The sequence below is a fragment of the Nomascus leucogenys genome, chromosome 18 (assembly GCF_006542625.1).
Source record: "Nomascus leucogenys isolate Asia chromosome 18, Asia_NLE_v1, whole genome shotgun sequence".
NCBI classification, from domain to species: domain Eukaryota; kingdom Metazoa; phylum Chordata; class Mammalia; order Primates; family Hylobatidae; genus Nomascus; species Nomascus leucogenys.
The window spans coordinates 83,095,301-83,110,636 of NC_044398.1; the positions used below are offsets into that span (position 1 = coordinate 83,095,301).

The window sequence follows — 15,336 nt, forward strand, 5'->3', positions numbered from 1 at the left end:
GTGTTCAAATTGACTGTATCATGGACCAGTGGAGCTGGGAGGGACCCTCAGTGTCCCCTAGTTTAATATCCCTGTAATACAAAGAAGGTACCTGACATCCAGAGAAGTGATGTGCCTTGTGTAAAGTTGTGGTTAGGACGAGACAAAGCCAGGACTCTAAATTCTGTCCTCCGGCCATAATTCCAAAACTTTCTCCAGTGTTAGCTATGTAGGCTAAAATGTGCTAACAGCACTTGTGTTTTTGTTTCGTTTTGTTTTACTTTTTATTATGGCAAATTTCAGACATATACAGATACAGAATAGTTTAATGAACTCCCATGTTCTCATCACACAGGTTCAAACATGAATACATGGTCAACCTTGTATCACTTAAACTCCTGCAGACAAGCCCTGCCCCATCCTGTTGTTTTGAATAAAATCCATCATTGTATCTCACTGTAAAAAGGCCTGTTCTTTAAGAAAAAATAACCATAATACATGATTGCAGCTAAAAAATTAACAGTAGACAGCCAATCAATATTCACATTTCTCCAAGTGTCTTTTCCTCTTAGTTAAAAAATTATTTTTAAAAATTTGCAGTGGGATACAAATAAGCTCCATAATTGTGGTGAGTTAATATGTCTAGTAATTCTCTTTTGATCTACAGGTCCCCGCTTCCCACCTTTTTCTCCTGTAATTGTTGTTGAAGAAACTGAGTCATGTGTCCTACAGTTTCCCACAGTCTGGGTTTTGCTGATTGCACCCCATAGTGTCAATTAACATGTCCCTGTATTTACTATAAACTGGTAGTTAAATCTAGTCTTGATAGAAATTTGATTTGCAGTGCTGGGAGACAAGACTGCTTTTCCGCAATTGAGCACTTACAGGCCATAGTTTGAGAAATGTGCTAAGGAACAGCTCACAACTTTAGTTACAAACAATATTGAGTTCTAATTTTTCAAGTGACCTATAAAGGGACTGAGGTAATCATTAAAAAAAACCAAGTCACTTATTATAGAGTCTATATGGGAATTTTTCAAGCTGATAGTAATTCAAGCTGATAGTAATTCAAGCTGATAGTCCTTTGAAGGACAACAGCTATGCTTTGTAATAAGGTGTACATTTTGACTCTAAAATTGACAAAAGCAGTGTTTTCAGAAGTTTCACTTTGGAGACATTTGTTTTGTTGTATGCTTACATGGAAGTTGAAACAGCATGATAGTAGACACTCTTGAAACAGGAGGCACTGATGGAGACAGATATTTCTACCAGTAAATCTGGGGTTAGCCCAAAGTATACTGAGAATTTATTGCTAAAATATGGTAAACAAATGATTTGACAAAAGCCCCAAAATGGCTATCATCCTTTGAGTATGTGCGACTTAGCAGAAATTTTCTTTCTGAAATTTTCTACCCAAACTATGGCACTATGTTATTTTTAAATGAGTCATCTAATATCACATGAAACTAATACATTGTCATAGTGAAAAAATTATCTGTCAAATATCAAATGCAAGCACAATTGTTAACAATTTCCAGGATCAAATCTACGTTGTATATTTTAACTTGAATAAATATGGCTTTTACAGGGAAGCTATTCTTTGTCTCATGTTTATACACCAAATGATGTCCGTATGGTGATTAAATATGCCAGATTACGAGGAATTCGAGTCCTGCCAGAATTTGATACCCCTGGGCATACACTATCTTGGGGAAAAGGTAAGGAGTTGTATTTTATTTCATTTTATCTTATTTTTTATTTTTTGAGATGGAGTCTTGCTCTGTCACTCAGGCTGGAGTGCAGTGGTACAATCTTGGCTCACTGCAACCTCCATCTCCCAGGATCAAGCGATTCTCCTGCCTCAGCCTCCCAAGTAGCTGAGACTACAGGCATGCGCCACCATGCCCAGCCAATTTTTGTTTTTGTTTTGTTTTTTGAGATGGAGTCTCACTCTGTTGCCCAGGCTGGAGTGCAGTGGCATGATTTTGGCTCACTGCAACCTCTGCCTCCCAGGTTCAAGTGATTCTCCTGCCTCAGCCTACTGAGAAGCTGGGACTACAGGTGCCCGCCACCACGCTGATTTTTTGTATTTTTAGTAGAGACGGGGTTTCACCATGTTAGCCAGGATGGTCTTGATCTCCTGACCTCATGATCGGCCCGCCTCAGCCTCCCAAAGTGTTGGGATTATAGGTGTGAGCCACTGCACCTGGCCAGGAGTTGTATTTTATAAGTTGCAAAAGTGAATATTTGAGGTATTGCATTTCTTATTCTAGTGTTTGCTCATTTTGTTCTTAATTGTGATTGGCCTATCAGTAACACTATTGACAGATACAATTCAATAACTACTCTGTGTCTATTGTGAGCAAGTCATTGTGATTAGGTACTGCGTAAAGTATAAAAAAGGGAATAAAAGAAAATAGTGATTACAAAAAGTAGAACATGATAAGTGAATTCAAGAAATGGTTTCATAGATGAGGTAACACTTAAAATGCTTTTGAGTGATCACAGAATATATTCATGTTTCTGGTAGAGGAAATGGCATAAGGAAATGTGTGCAAAAAGTATAAGATATGCTTGACAAGGATGTAGCTGGAGTAGAGTGTAGCAGAGTAGGAGGCATTACAGGGTGGTGATTAAGAACTGTGGCTTTGGAGCCAGACAGCTTGGGTTTGAATCTTCCTTCTCCCATTATAAACTAGGTGACCTTGGGCAAGTTACAATATCTCATCATCAGTTTCTCCATCTCTAAAATGAGAATTAGTAGTAGCTATCATGTAATTTTTTTGAGAATTAAATAATGTAAAGCACATAGCACAGTACCAAGCATTTATAATTGCTCAATATTATTAGAGTAGACATGGGGAATAGTGAGAGGTAAATCTGGAAAAGTACATTAGCGGTGAGGAATGTGAACTTCATTAGGACACACTGGAAACCAGTGAAAATTTCTCAGCAGAGGAGTAACATGATGGGAACCACACTTTGGGAAAACCTTTGGGAAAGTGACAGATTGGAGTTCTGGACCGGGGGGTGATGGTGGGAATGTAAAATAATGGACAGAACTGAGAGACATTCTGGAAATATCCATAGAATTTGGCAACTGATGGACTCCAGGAGAGAGGAGGTATATACTCTAGGATGATGATGGTACCCTTATTAGAATACGAAAATCAGGAGAAGCTAGAGAAGGGAGCTTAGGGACTACAGATGTTGTTTTTTGTTAGCTTGTATTTGAAGTACAGCTAGGATATCCAGTTGTATCCAGCAGGGAATTTGAAATGAATTGAAGCTCAAGAAAAAGGGTTGAGGCAAGCTGAAGATTTGGGAGTTACTAACATTTGACGTAGATAAAATCTCAGATATAATGGGAAACAGAGGCAAAGAGACAGGATTCAGGAAACAATTCCTTCTTATTTGGAAGAAATTACTAGCTCTTAGTAAACATGTTCATCTTTTGTGTATAAAATCTTGTAGCTTCAATAAAATGACGTAGTAAAATCATGTGGAAAACCAGATCTTTATAATGAGGACACTTCTTTTAAAAAGAATCTTAATATTTTCTTCTAGGTCAGAAAGACCTCCTGACTCCGTGTTACAGTAGACAAACCAAGTCGGACTCTTTTGGACCTATAAACCCTACTCTGAATACAACATACAGCTTCCTTACTACATTTTTCAAAGAAATTAGTGAGGTGTTTCCAGATCAATTCATTCATTTGGGAGGAGATGAAGTGGAATTTAAATGTTGGTAAGATGATTCCTTAAAACCCCTTTAAAGAAAAAAAAGAGGCTGCGTGCGGTGGCTCATGCCTATAATCCCAGCACTTTGGGAGGCAGAGGCAGGCAGATCACCTGAGGTCAGGAGTTCAAGACCAGCCTGGCCAACATGGTGAAACCCCATCTCTACTAAAAATACAAAAATTAGCTGGGCGTGGTGGCAGGCACCTGTAATCCCAGCTACTCGGGAGGCTGAGGCAGGAGAATCTCTTGAACCTGGGAGGAAGAGATTGCAGTGAGCTGAGATCATGCCACTGTACTCCAGACTGAGTGACAGAGTGAGACTTCATCTCAAAAAAAAAAAAAAAAAAAAAAAAAAAAAAAATAGAATAAAAAACCTGTTGCATTGAAGTAGCTGTAGAGGGCTCCACACCATAAGGAAAACTTAAGAGTAACATGCCTGCTTGTAAGGGTTTAAACTGGGCAACATGACTCCTGAGATGGTAGATTTTTGTAGAATGTACATTTTGGTATGACAAAGTAAAGCTTGAGGAAAAACAAGATGCAGAAGAAAATGGAGATTCAAAAAAAGACTACTGTGAAATGAGAACACCGTTAGTGAAAGAGGGCAATCAATGATTAGGAAAGATTTTTCAAATAAAAATTCTCTCTGCAAATAGCTTTAGATGGAGGAGAAAGGTGGTAAGGTAAAGAAAGCCATTTTTACAGGAAATCAGCTTCTTGAAAAAATAGTTTGCAATGGATAATTAAGATAACTTGTAGTTAAGTTTTTAGGCTTCTTTTTACTACCTACAAACTTTAATAGTTTTAAGTCTGCACAACTGATGTTAGGCATATATACTGCTCTAAATAATAAACTGAGCATATCAAACTGCTAATGAAATTTTAATCACTTTTTGCTTTAGGGAATCAAATCCAAAAATTCAAGATTTCATGAGGCATAAAGGCTTTGGCACAGATTTTAAAAAACTAGAATCTTTCTACATTCAAAAGTAAGTTGTTTGAAAGCCTATTTCTGTATTAATGCTTTTTGTAAAAGTTTATTTAGTAATGTGCTCTATTTTTACATTTTCTCTACATCCTTTGCCTAAGTGTAGATGTGAAAAATCACTAACGGAAGCAATACCCACTGCTTGCTTTAAATCCGTAACATGGTGACTCCAAGTATTTTCCAATAGCTGTTGAAATATAGGAAGGCAGTCATCTGTTCTAAAAACTCAGCTTGGGCTGGGCATGGTGGCTCACGCCTGTAATCCCAGCACTTTGGGAGGCCGAGGCAGGTGGATCACTGGAGGCCAGGAGTTCGAGACCAGCCTGGCCAACATGGTGAAACCCCATCTCTACTAAAAATACAAAAATTAGCCAGGCGTGGTGGCAGCTGCCTGTAATCCCAGCTACTCAGGAGGCTGAGGGAGAATCTCCTGGGAGGTGGAGGTTACAGTGAGCCAAGATCGCACCACTGCACTCCAGCCTGGGCAACAGAGTGAGACTGTCTCAATCAATCAGTCAATCCATCAATAAATAAATAAAACTCAGCTTGAAGCCCTGGCTACCCTGTGAAGTCTTCACTACCATCCAGCCCCTGGAATTCATTCCATTTTGTCAATTCCAGGAGCATTTATTTTACTATATACCTGTGCTACCCAATACAGTAGCCATAGCCACAGGTGCCTGTCCATATGTAAATTAATTAAAATTAATGAAAGTTAAAAATCCAGCTACTCAGTTGCATTAGCCATATGTCAAGTGTTCAGTAGCCAGCTGAGGCTAGTGACTGCCATACTGAAAAGTGCATATATATATACACATTTCCATCCCAGGAAGTTCTACTAGACCGTGCTGTTCTAGAGGGATTGGCAAACTTTTTCTGTAAAGGGTCAGAGAGTAAAGATTTTAGGCTTCATGGACCACGTACAATTGCCCATGGGCCACATACAATTTTTTTTTAACTTAAAAACCTCAAATTTTAAAACTTAAAAAAAATAATGCTTTACAAATATAAAAACCATTCTTAGCCCATGAGACATACAAAAACAGCCTGCAAGCTGTAGTTGCCATCCCTTATGCTGTACCATTTATTTGGCAATCCCAGGTTCCAGCCTTTGCCTATTCAGCTTTTTGTGTGATGCATTTAAATTTTATTTATCTGCAGAGCACCTGGCATTGTGTAAATATCTGTAAATATTTGTGGACTGATTGTCAGCAACTGTTACATGTTAATTTATGTGATAGACTAGATCATGGTCGCTACTATTTTAAGACAGCCATAAAATTATAAGAGATTGCTGTTTGTACAATTTCCTGAGTTGCCTACCAACTCAATTTGAGGCCACTTCTTCCTATCTTAGGGGCATGTTTAACTCATTCATTCAGCAAATGATTATTAAACCCCCATACTATGTTAGGTTCTGTATCAAGTGCTAAAAAGGAGGAACTACTTGTGACACTTCCCAACTTGAGCTGCTTCTGCTATAAAGCTGTACTATACTAAAAGGCACCTCTCAAAACACAAGAAATCCTTGGTAGAAAATGTACATGTTTTAAATATATTGTTAAGCTTGTGATCTAAAATAACTATAATTTTTTTTGTAATACTAGGGTTTTGGATATTATCGCAACCATAAACAAGGGATCCATTGTCTGGCAGGAGGTTTTTGATGATAAAGCGAAGGTGAGCATTGTGAAGACTGCATCTGATCAATATAAGAAACTTAATTATTTTTCTTGGGGCAACTGGGAATTTGCAAGTCTAACTACTAGTATTAGCTTTCCAGTGTGGTTAGTGACCACTTTGGACCTCATAGTTCCAAGGTAAGTTTGGTAGAAATGAGACTAAAATGCAAGTCTCAGCCTTAGTTAACTGAACCTATGTGGTATCCATATATAAGCAAAAGTTAAATATCCCAACCTAAGGTTGATGAAACTTTTCATTTTAAGTCCCTAAAATGAGTATCACATGGCACTAACTGAAGGGGAAAAAGAAAATGCAGATTTTTCTTTTTAAGGATCTTAGAAAATTATGTTCCTAGTAATAATGCCTTAAACTTTCAATTTCATCTACTGTTCTAGGCCTAATAATATGTATTGCAATTTGTAACGTTAATAGCTTGCGCCAGGCACAATAGTTGAAGTATGGAAAGACAGCGCGTATCCTGAGGAACTCAGTAGAGTCACAGCATCTGGCTTCCCTGTAATCCTTTCTGCTCCTTGGTACTTAGATTTGATTAGTTATGGACAAGATTGGAGGAAATACTATAAAGTGGAACCTCTTGATTTTGGTGGTAAGTGAAGCAGTTGGTCCAAGTGTTGTGGGTTACTGTGAAGCTGATGGTAAGTGAAGCAACCATTCTTTGTTTGAGTTTTCTTCCGTAACCTCCCACCCCAGAAATCCTTACCTAGATATTACCTACCAACTGTCTTTTATGTTTGATCCTTGATTTTATGTACTTTTTTTTTTTTTTGAGACGGAGTCTTGCTCTGTCGCCCGGGCTGGAGTGCAGTGGCACAATCTCGGCTCACTGCAAGCTCCACCTCCTGGGTTCACGCCATTCTCCTGCCTCAGCCTCCCGAGTAGCTGGGACTACAGGCGCCTGCCACTGCGCCCGGCTAATTTTTTTTTGTATTTTTAGTAGAGACGGGGTTTCACCGTGTTAGCCAGGATGGTCTCGATCTCCTGACCTCATGATCCGCCCGTCTCGGCCTCCCAAAGTGCTGGGATTACAGGCGTGAGCCACTGCGCCCAGCCCCTATGTACTTTTTTAAGCTCAGTATCATTTTAAACTCTCAAGAAACCATATAGTTGCCTAAATTCAAGAACTTCAAAAGTATTATAGATCCCCTTAGATTTTATCTCCAGTTTCAATGATGGCTCCTCACTCTCTACATTCTAAAGCTATTTGATTGCATTAACCTTATATGCCCTCTTCTGAACTGCTTCTCCAATGTAAGACGACACCTAAACAAAGCTATAGTTTTAGTTCAGTAGATTTCAGGCTGTGTTGTCTTAGGATTCTGAGGAGTAGAATCCTTGGTGGATGGGACAGGAAGGGACATCTGAAGGGTGGAGCTTCAGGCTGTCAGATCCCCTTCATAAAAAAAATTCTAGGGGGGCGGAGCCTGCAGTGAGCCACTGCACTCCAGCCTGGGCGACAGCAAGACTCTGTCTCAAAAAAAAAAAAAAAATTCTAGTTTGTCCAGTTTTGTACATTAGCCTTTAGTATAAAATCATTGAAAAAAGGATTTTGCTATTTAAAAAAGTTTCAAAACCATAGGTCTATTAAGAATTGATAATTTTATATACAATGCAGTTTATGAGGACCAAAAAGCGATAATTACTGATTTTTAAAAAGCATTAAGTGGCTGGGCACGGTGGCTCATGCCTGTAATCCCAGCACTTTGGGAGGCCGAGGCAGGTGGATCACGAGGTCAGGAGTTCAAGACAAGCCTGGCCAAGATGGTGAAATTGTCTCTACTAAAAATACAAAAATTAGCCGGATGTGATGGTGGGTACCTGTAATCCCAGCTATTTGGGAGGCTGAGGCAGAGACTTGCTTGAACCCAGGAGGTGGAGGTTGCAGTGTGCCAAGATCGTGCCACCGCACTCCAGCCTGGGTGACCAAGCAAGACTCCATCTCCAAAAAAAATAAAAAAATAAAAAAACACACATTAAGTATTCAATTTCTGTTTTAAATGGCAAGAGGTAGAAATTAAAGGCAGGCATGGTGGTCACAGTCCACTAAAAAACTAGTATTCCAAGTTATATTCCCTGGCATACTACTAAATAGGCAACTAGGGATTTGAAAAATGGTTTCTGGTGTCCAGATAAGTTTGCATAAAACCAAAATAAAACTGTTTAATACTGGCCCACTACATTAATCTATGGTGCTAACCCGTGCTGTGAACCGTGGGTCAGGGCTGGGGATAAAGTTTGCAACCATTTTTTTGGGGGGTGGGGTAAGAGGAGGGGCCATCTTTTTTGTGCCACAACCATTAGCATCTCCCAAGGTCCTGCTAACCACAGGCGAGAAATGTTGCCCTAGGATAAAGACAGAAGAAACAAATCTTGATAAAATTAATATTGCCTCTGTGTACAAGCTTTGAACTTCTGAACTTAATTCAATGATTTTAATTTAGGTACTCAGGAACAGAAACAACTTTTCATTGGTGGAGAAGCTTGTCTATGGGGAGAATATGTGGATGCAACTAACCTCACTCCAAGATTATGGTATGGGATTTACATGATAACATTTAAGAATTAAGGTGCCTTAGCTTTCCTTCTCCGTCTAAACACAAAAGTACTAAACATAAATTTAAACTGCTTGGTGGCGGATGTGTGATTTAAATTTTAGGCCTCGGGCAAGTGCTGTTGGTGAGAGACTTTGGAGTTCCAAAGATGTCAGAGATATGGATGACGCCTATGACAGACTGACAAGGCACCGCTGCAGGATGGTCAAGTAAGAAATACTTATTTCTCAAGCTAGGATACTATTAAGTCCAGCGTGATTTTTAACCTTCTTATTCAGTGTTAGTTTCTTTTGCTATAAATAGAAATGTATGTTACCTAACAAATAGTAATTAGAAGAAACCAAGAATTATTTTTTTGTAAGTAATAATACCTGTAAAGAAGATATATATTCAGAATTGTGACTGTTTTATAGATACAAAAAATTTTGGTGTAACTTAGAACTCCATCTTGAGTTGCTTTAATTTTCTTCCCTTATTTTCAGTAATGCTGTGATTCAGTGATTCTAAATTCAGTTTCAGTGATTCTAATTTCAGTTTCTAAGATGACATGAATATCAATCTAAAATATCTTTATTCATGTTATCTACAGACGTGGAATAGCTGCACAACCTCTTTATGCTGGATATTGTAACCACGAGAACATGTAAAAAATGGAGGGGAAAAAGGCCACAGCAATCTGTACTACAATCAACTGTATTTTGAAATCATGTAAAATAAGATATTAGACTTTTTTGAATAAAATATTTGTATTGATTGAAACTTTGACCCTCTATCTATCTTATTACATATAGAGGCCTGGCATCTTTCTTGTGAGACAAAAGAAACACAACTTTGTGATACCACTCTTCTGAAGGCTACTTATAGTAATAACTTCATAGATGAACAGCATGATTCAGGTACAGTGGCTTTAAACATCAAAGCACATTTCTCATTATATAAATTAAAATGGGTGGCTCCAGTGCCACTATCAAAGCTTAAGTTATATCTTTTATCTAGTTCTCTGAATGTACTGAAACAGTACTTTATTTGTGCAATAAAAATTGTTCTTACTGAAAATTAAGTAGCTAGGTGCTCCTGAATTTCTCTCCAAAAACTAAAACATTTAGGTCAAACCACTTCTCCGGTTGAGCAGTGTATTCTGATCTTGAGGATTCATGGCTTGATAAGTAGATAGTTCTAAGGCAAAAGTAGCTGAGCCTGATGTTAGCGTTCGAAGCACAGTTGAATAACCCTAATCAAAATAATTTAAGTCATTAATATTATCAGATTTAAGCCTCAAGTTTCTCTTCCTGCTGATTATCTTTTAACTATTAGGGAAAAGTGATGTTGCCACTTTTGTGGCTTAGCCATATCACTTCCTTCAAACAGATCATTTAACTTTTTTCAGGGTAAGTTGGAAATAAAAATATTGAGGACAGAAAGCAGAGTAGTGCAAGTGTGCTGCAGATGTATTTGTTAGATGGCTCTGCCCTTACTACTACTCTGCTGGCAACCCAGGTGCCTGTCCTGGAGCAGAAGAGGCTGACAGGAGAAGAATGATAACTTGCCTTAAAACTGACAATGGTGGAAATAAGATAAATGCTTGGCAGGGAAAAAATGGTCATATAGGCTGGTACCACATTTTGGGACTGTTAAAATACCCTCTTGTAGTGCTATAATCCCTGGATTTCACCAACAAAGTCCTAACCATTCCTCCTGGTTGAAACTTTACATGTATTCTCTAAATCAAAGCCTCAATGTTTCTTTCAGGTTATTGATTGTCTATTCATCGGCATATTATATCCCCTGAATTAAGAAGAATATGTACTTTTCAGTTACAAAGTACCTACCATAATTTCTGCTAAGGGAACAAATCCAATAACAACTTTGCTGTCCTGGCGAGTCTGAATTTCTTGAATGTTTCCTCTTCTTTGTGCCAGATCTGCAAGGACAGGGCTGAGATAATCTCTAGCTACTGTAACCTCAAGATTCATCAGAGGCTCCAAAACTTGCTTATCAGCTTTCTTCAGAGCCTAAAGAAATTAAAGAATGTTAACTTATCTTTCATAAATAAAAACTTACAATAAATACAGCCTAGAGCTCATGCAAAAAGACATAAGCTTGCTTTAACTCTCTCTTTAAAGGTAACGTTTTATAAGACGTCAACAACTATAATATTTGCTTGTATAATAAGCATGATAACAGAATTTATAGATCTTTTGTGTGGTATGATGCAAAGGGGTGTTTAGTAAAGTCTGATTATAAAAAATGCCTGTGAACATGTGGTCAGAGTCATAGAAAGTCCTCCCCTTTCAAAGATTCATTTGTTCATATTTAAACCTCATGTATCTGTTCCTGATGTCTATAATTACAGTCCATGCCATGCCACATGCCAAAGACAGCAATAAAGGGGAGAGCTTAAAAAAAAGAAAAAATTTAGTGCAATAAGGTAGTAGAAACATTATGTAAAATCTTTTCTTATTTAGAATCTTAGATTTCAAAGGCCAAGAAGAACACGCACATATAGAAGAACACGCACATATAAAGAATGTGGAAACTGAAAATGTCTTTCAGAATAAAATAATGGAATTGAAAAGGATGTAAAAAGTTAAGAGAAAAAAATGCTACAACAAAGAAAAAGATTGAATTCTGCATATCTAACTAGGGCATACCATGTTCACGGAACTGTTCTTAGTCCTCTTTTCACAATCTTTTCCTGGCACTATTACCTATCTGGAGAGCTTCAAAAACGCCTTCACCATGGCTTCCTCAAAAACTTTAAATCCTATGCAGCCCACAGTTTGAGTGCTCCAGTCCTGTACTCCATTGGCCTGCTTTGGGATAGTGTCTGACTATCCGGCAGCTCTCCAACATGTCCCACACTGAGCTCATCATTTTCTTTTCCAAACACTTCTATGCACATCCCTTTTTCTGATGATGACGTCATTAGTCTTCAGTTCACCTTTGACTTCCTTTTCCCCAAGTAAGCTGTAAGATTTGTTTTTCCCATTCCTATTGCTGGTATCCTAGGTCAAACTTAGTCCATTTCCTGTCCTCTTCTATCTCTTCCCTATTCAAATCCCTTCTGTACTTTGATACTTCTCTCTTCGAAACCTTTAAATTATGCTCCACCATTCTCAGAACAAAGTTCAAACTCTTTAATGTAGTTTTTAAAGTTTTCTCTAGAGTCTGACACCATTTTACTTTTTCAACACACAACTCCCCTGCCTTCATCTGATACTACAGTTAAAAGGACTCTTATCTCTCTCTGAAATGTCCCCCACCATGCTCACGTCCTCCAAAATCATCTCAGCTCAAATATAAATCTTTCCAAGAATCCTCCCCAATTCCCTGCTTCCTACTTTCATGGCATTTGCCCATTTTATCTAATATTTTGGCTATATTTAATTCCCTTACGAAATCACAAGCTCCTTTAGGTAGAGTAAAATATAATCCTATTTGTGTCCTTCTCAGTGCCTGGTGAACTATAAGTACAACACAGATGACTCAATAAATACATGAAGCACTTACAAGCAGAGAGAAGGAGATTCCCCATTAGAAGAAGCTTAACAAGGGTAGCAGTACTTCCATTAGGAGTGTTTTGTTTGAAGTAATGAATTAACACTAATGACTAAATGTAAGCCCCCACAAAGTTAATTCTTGTTCTCTGGCATAATCTTGTTAAAAAGGCAAATGAACATGGAAGTGCAGACTTTATTTTTAGAAGGCATATTACATTTTGAAGGACAGGCCAATATATTGAGGGCTTGGGGTCAATTTAGAAACTGCATTTTTTTTCAGATTACCATAGTTTCAATATTAAAACCAATTTCCAGAGAAACTTTAAAAATTACTTGGGGATGCGCATGGTGGCTCACACCTGTAATCCTGGCACTTTGGGTTTGGGAGGCCGAGGTGGGCAGACTGCTTGAGCCCAGGAGTTCAAGACCAGCCTGGGCAACATACTGAGACCTTGTCTCTTAAAAAAAAAAAAAACAAAAAAACTTACTTTAGGGTGAATTTTCTCAGCAATATAGTCATAACTACTTTGGAGGTAACATTTCTAACATACTCTTAGGTGAACGATATTTAAACTTTTTTCAAAGCTTTGTTTTTAATCAAAAAGCTTTTTAAGAAGTATAAATTTAAACTCATGTCAAAGAGATACTAAGTTTGGCTTTCTCAGGTTAGAGGTTTGGAATACTTAAATTAACTTTGTAATTATGGATTCAAATAAAACTACAGAAAATTGGGTCTCAAACACAGTCCAAGTATTAAAAAATGGCTATAAAACCAAGTATAAATAATGCAAAAGCAATCACCTAAAAAATCAGGGTAGTTCAATGCTGAGAAGAATGCATGGAATCAGCATACCACACTCCTCAATCCAGTTCTGGTAGGTTAATGAGGCAGGAAGCGGAGGGTCCACGATACTTAAGGACAAACTCCCCAGATAACCACACCAAGACCACATTGCTTGATGCTTTGAGAAGAGAAGGTGCTTAGCCTGAATCTGTTATTCAGGGGGACTTAACTGGTTTCAATGGTCCTTGATTAAAGCAATCTTATAATTTAATGTAAGTAGAGAAATATATGGAACTATGCACGAATTTGCATGTCATCCTTGTGCAGGGCCATGCTAATCTTCTCTGTATCATTCCAATTTTAGTATATGTGCTGCTGAAGCAAGCACTAAAGCAATCTTATTTGAATAACAATCTCCAAAACTGGAACCAATATTGGATCTTCAATGTTCTTTAGATTACAGTCCATTTTGGGCCAAGCTAACCTCAAATCTGACTTCTACTCAAACCTACCATGCTTGCCTCTAAGGGATGGGGAAAGCAGAAACGTCACTTAAGGAAGCTTGCCTCTTTATCAGAGTATATTCCAATAGCAATCCATGTTATATAGTAATTTCTAAGATCCTCTTTGAAATAAAAACCTGGTGATTAAGAAATCAGAGATTCTCCATGATAAGAACTCTTGTTGACAATAAGGCTGAGGAGGCAAAGACACAAGATAAGGCTCTGTAAACACAGCTGTCTGCAAGATCAGTGGTACTAAGAAGAGTCACCTTAAAGCCATAAGGATTAGGATAGTTCTATACCTTTTGCACGCATCTTGAGACACAGGCAGAAATCATAGTTGTGGAGGTGCCAGGATGAATTGTCAGGGAATGTAAAGTAATTGCTACATCCTGAATTGGGGATCCAAGCAATGGTCCTAGACAAGGGAAAAAAACTGTATCATACTATGCTAGATGTGAAGTGAGAAGTAACTGAGAAGTGCAAAGGAATAGGGAGAAAACACTAACAAAGTTAGGAAAAAGACTGAAATAATCTGTAATATAAGGAGTGATTAAATGGTTGAGTGTGATACTGATGCTTACTCTTATTTGAGTGCCTTACCTTGGAGGCATGCGCTGTGAATTCCATTTTCGATGGCCTCTTGGGAGACCTTCAAAAGGCTTTCATTGATACTTTCAGCATACTCAATCACTGGCATAACAGATGATGTTTCAATTGGCCTTGCTTCCACTTCTACAGTCACAAGATGCCTTTTGTCTCCTAAAGTTCTATCTAAGGTATCTGTAAACATTGAATATGGCACCTCAGAGATTAATTCTGGAAAGGTATCAAGGTACTATAAACAGCAAAATTATCATCAACAAGCTCAGGGTCTCATACAAGATAAAGTGGGAGAGAATATTAACAATGGCACTAAATACAGTATAAAAATCAGAGTAAAGAGCTCTACCAACAAAGCATCTGCTTCTATGTTGATCAATGTTAAAAACCTGCTCTGTATCACCTATTGTTTTAACATTAAGATATGGTGAGGCACATGTTACGAAGATTATACTTTTAAACTTTTCAAAATGTCTTGTAGGTGACTGAAATCCTTTTAGTTACAAACTTTTAAATTAAAAAAATATATTAAATGATAAAACCTTTAAAAGTATAAAAGGTAAGCTAACGAAAATTAAACGACTTTAAATCCTGACAACCCACAAAATGTTTTATATTGCATATTTTTCCAGCAATACTTTATGCACTTACTGTTTACTATTTCTTTCCCAAAAAACTAGTAAAATGTTTTTGGTAAGATTGAAAATAGTATCTCTTATTTGCTAAAAACCAACAATCTCCAATATTTTACTATGTTACCAATCTCCAATATTTTACTATGTTACCAATCTCCAATATTTTACTAAAACAAAACTGTGCCATATTTATGTAAGGGGCCATGTAATGCAGTGACTCATGGCCCAAATTCAAAACTAAGAATTAATTATAGTCTATAATTCTTCATAATTCCTTTTTATGCTCACATTTATACTGTGAAACATTTTCTATTTAAAATTATACAGGCTGGATATGGTGGCTCACACCT

The 15,336-nt window shown here is 37.6% G+C and overlaps 2 protein-coding genes and 1 non-coding gene across 5 annotated transcripts in view; 1 reads left to right on the top strand and 2 right to left on the bottom strand.

The window, feature by feature from the left end:
* HEXB (hexosaminidase subunit beta) overlaps positions 1–9,720 on the top strand; it is a 30,022-nt gene extending 20,302 nt beyond the window's left edge. The window contains exons 7-14 of the mRNA XM_030798554.1: positions 1,568–1,697; positions 3,547–3,727; positions 4,623–4,709; positions 6,316–6,388; positions 6,824–6,998; positions 8,851–8,941; positions 9,066–9,170; positions 9,551–9,720. Coding sequence (XP_030654414.1) covers positions 1,568–1,697; positions 3,547–3,727; positions 4,623–4,709; positions 6,316–6,388; positions 6,824–6,998; positions 8,851–8,941; positions 9,066–9,170; positions 9,551–9,608 — 900 coding nt within the window. The 3' untranslated portion in view covers positions 9,609–9,720. The remainder of the gene's footprint in view (positions 1–1,567; positions 1,698–3,546; positions 3,728–4,622; positions 4,710–6,315; positions 6,389–6,823; positions 6,999–8,850; positions 8,942–9,065; positions 9,171–9,550) is intronic.
* Positions 9,689–15,336, bottom strand: part of GFM2 (G elongation factor mitochondrial 2) — a 46,251-nt gene continuing 40,603 nt past the window's right edge. For all 3 annotated transcript variants that reach the window (XM_030798549.1, XM_030798550.1, XM_030798551.1), the window contains 4 exons: positions 14,352–14,531; positions 14,051–14,166; positions 10,791–10,973; positions 9,689–10,192 (listed from right to left, as the gene is read on the bottom strand). In XM_030798549.1, coding sequence (XP_030654409.1) covers positions 10,064–10,192; positions 10,791–10,973; positions 14,051–14,166; positions 14,352–14,531 — 608 coding nt within the window. In that variant the 3' untranslated portion in view covers positions 9,689–10,063. The remainder of the gene's footprint in view (positions 10,193–10,790; positions 10,974–14,050; positions 14,167–14,351; positions 14,532–15,336) is intronic.
* Positions 13,528–13,633, bottom strand: LOC115831410. Its single transcript, XR_004026909.1, has one exon. It is a non-coding gene; the product is annotated as a U6 spliceosomal RNA (small nuclear RNA).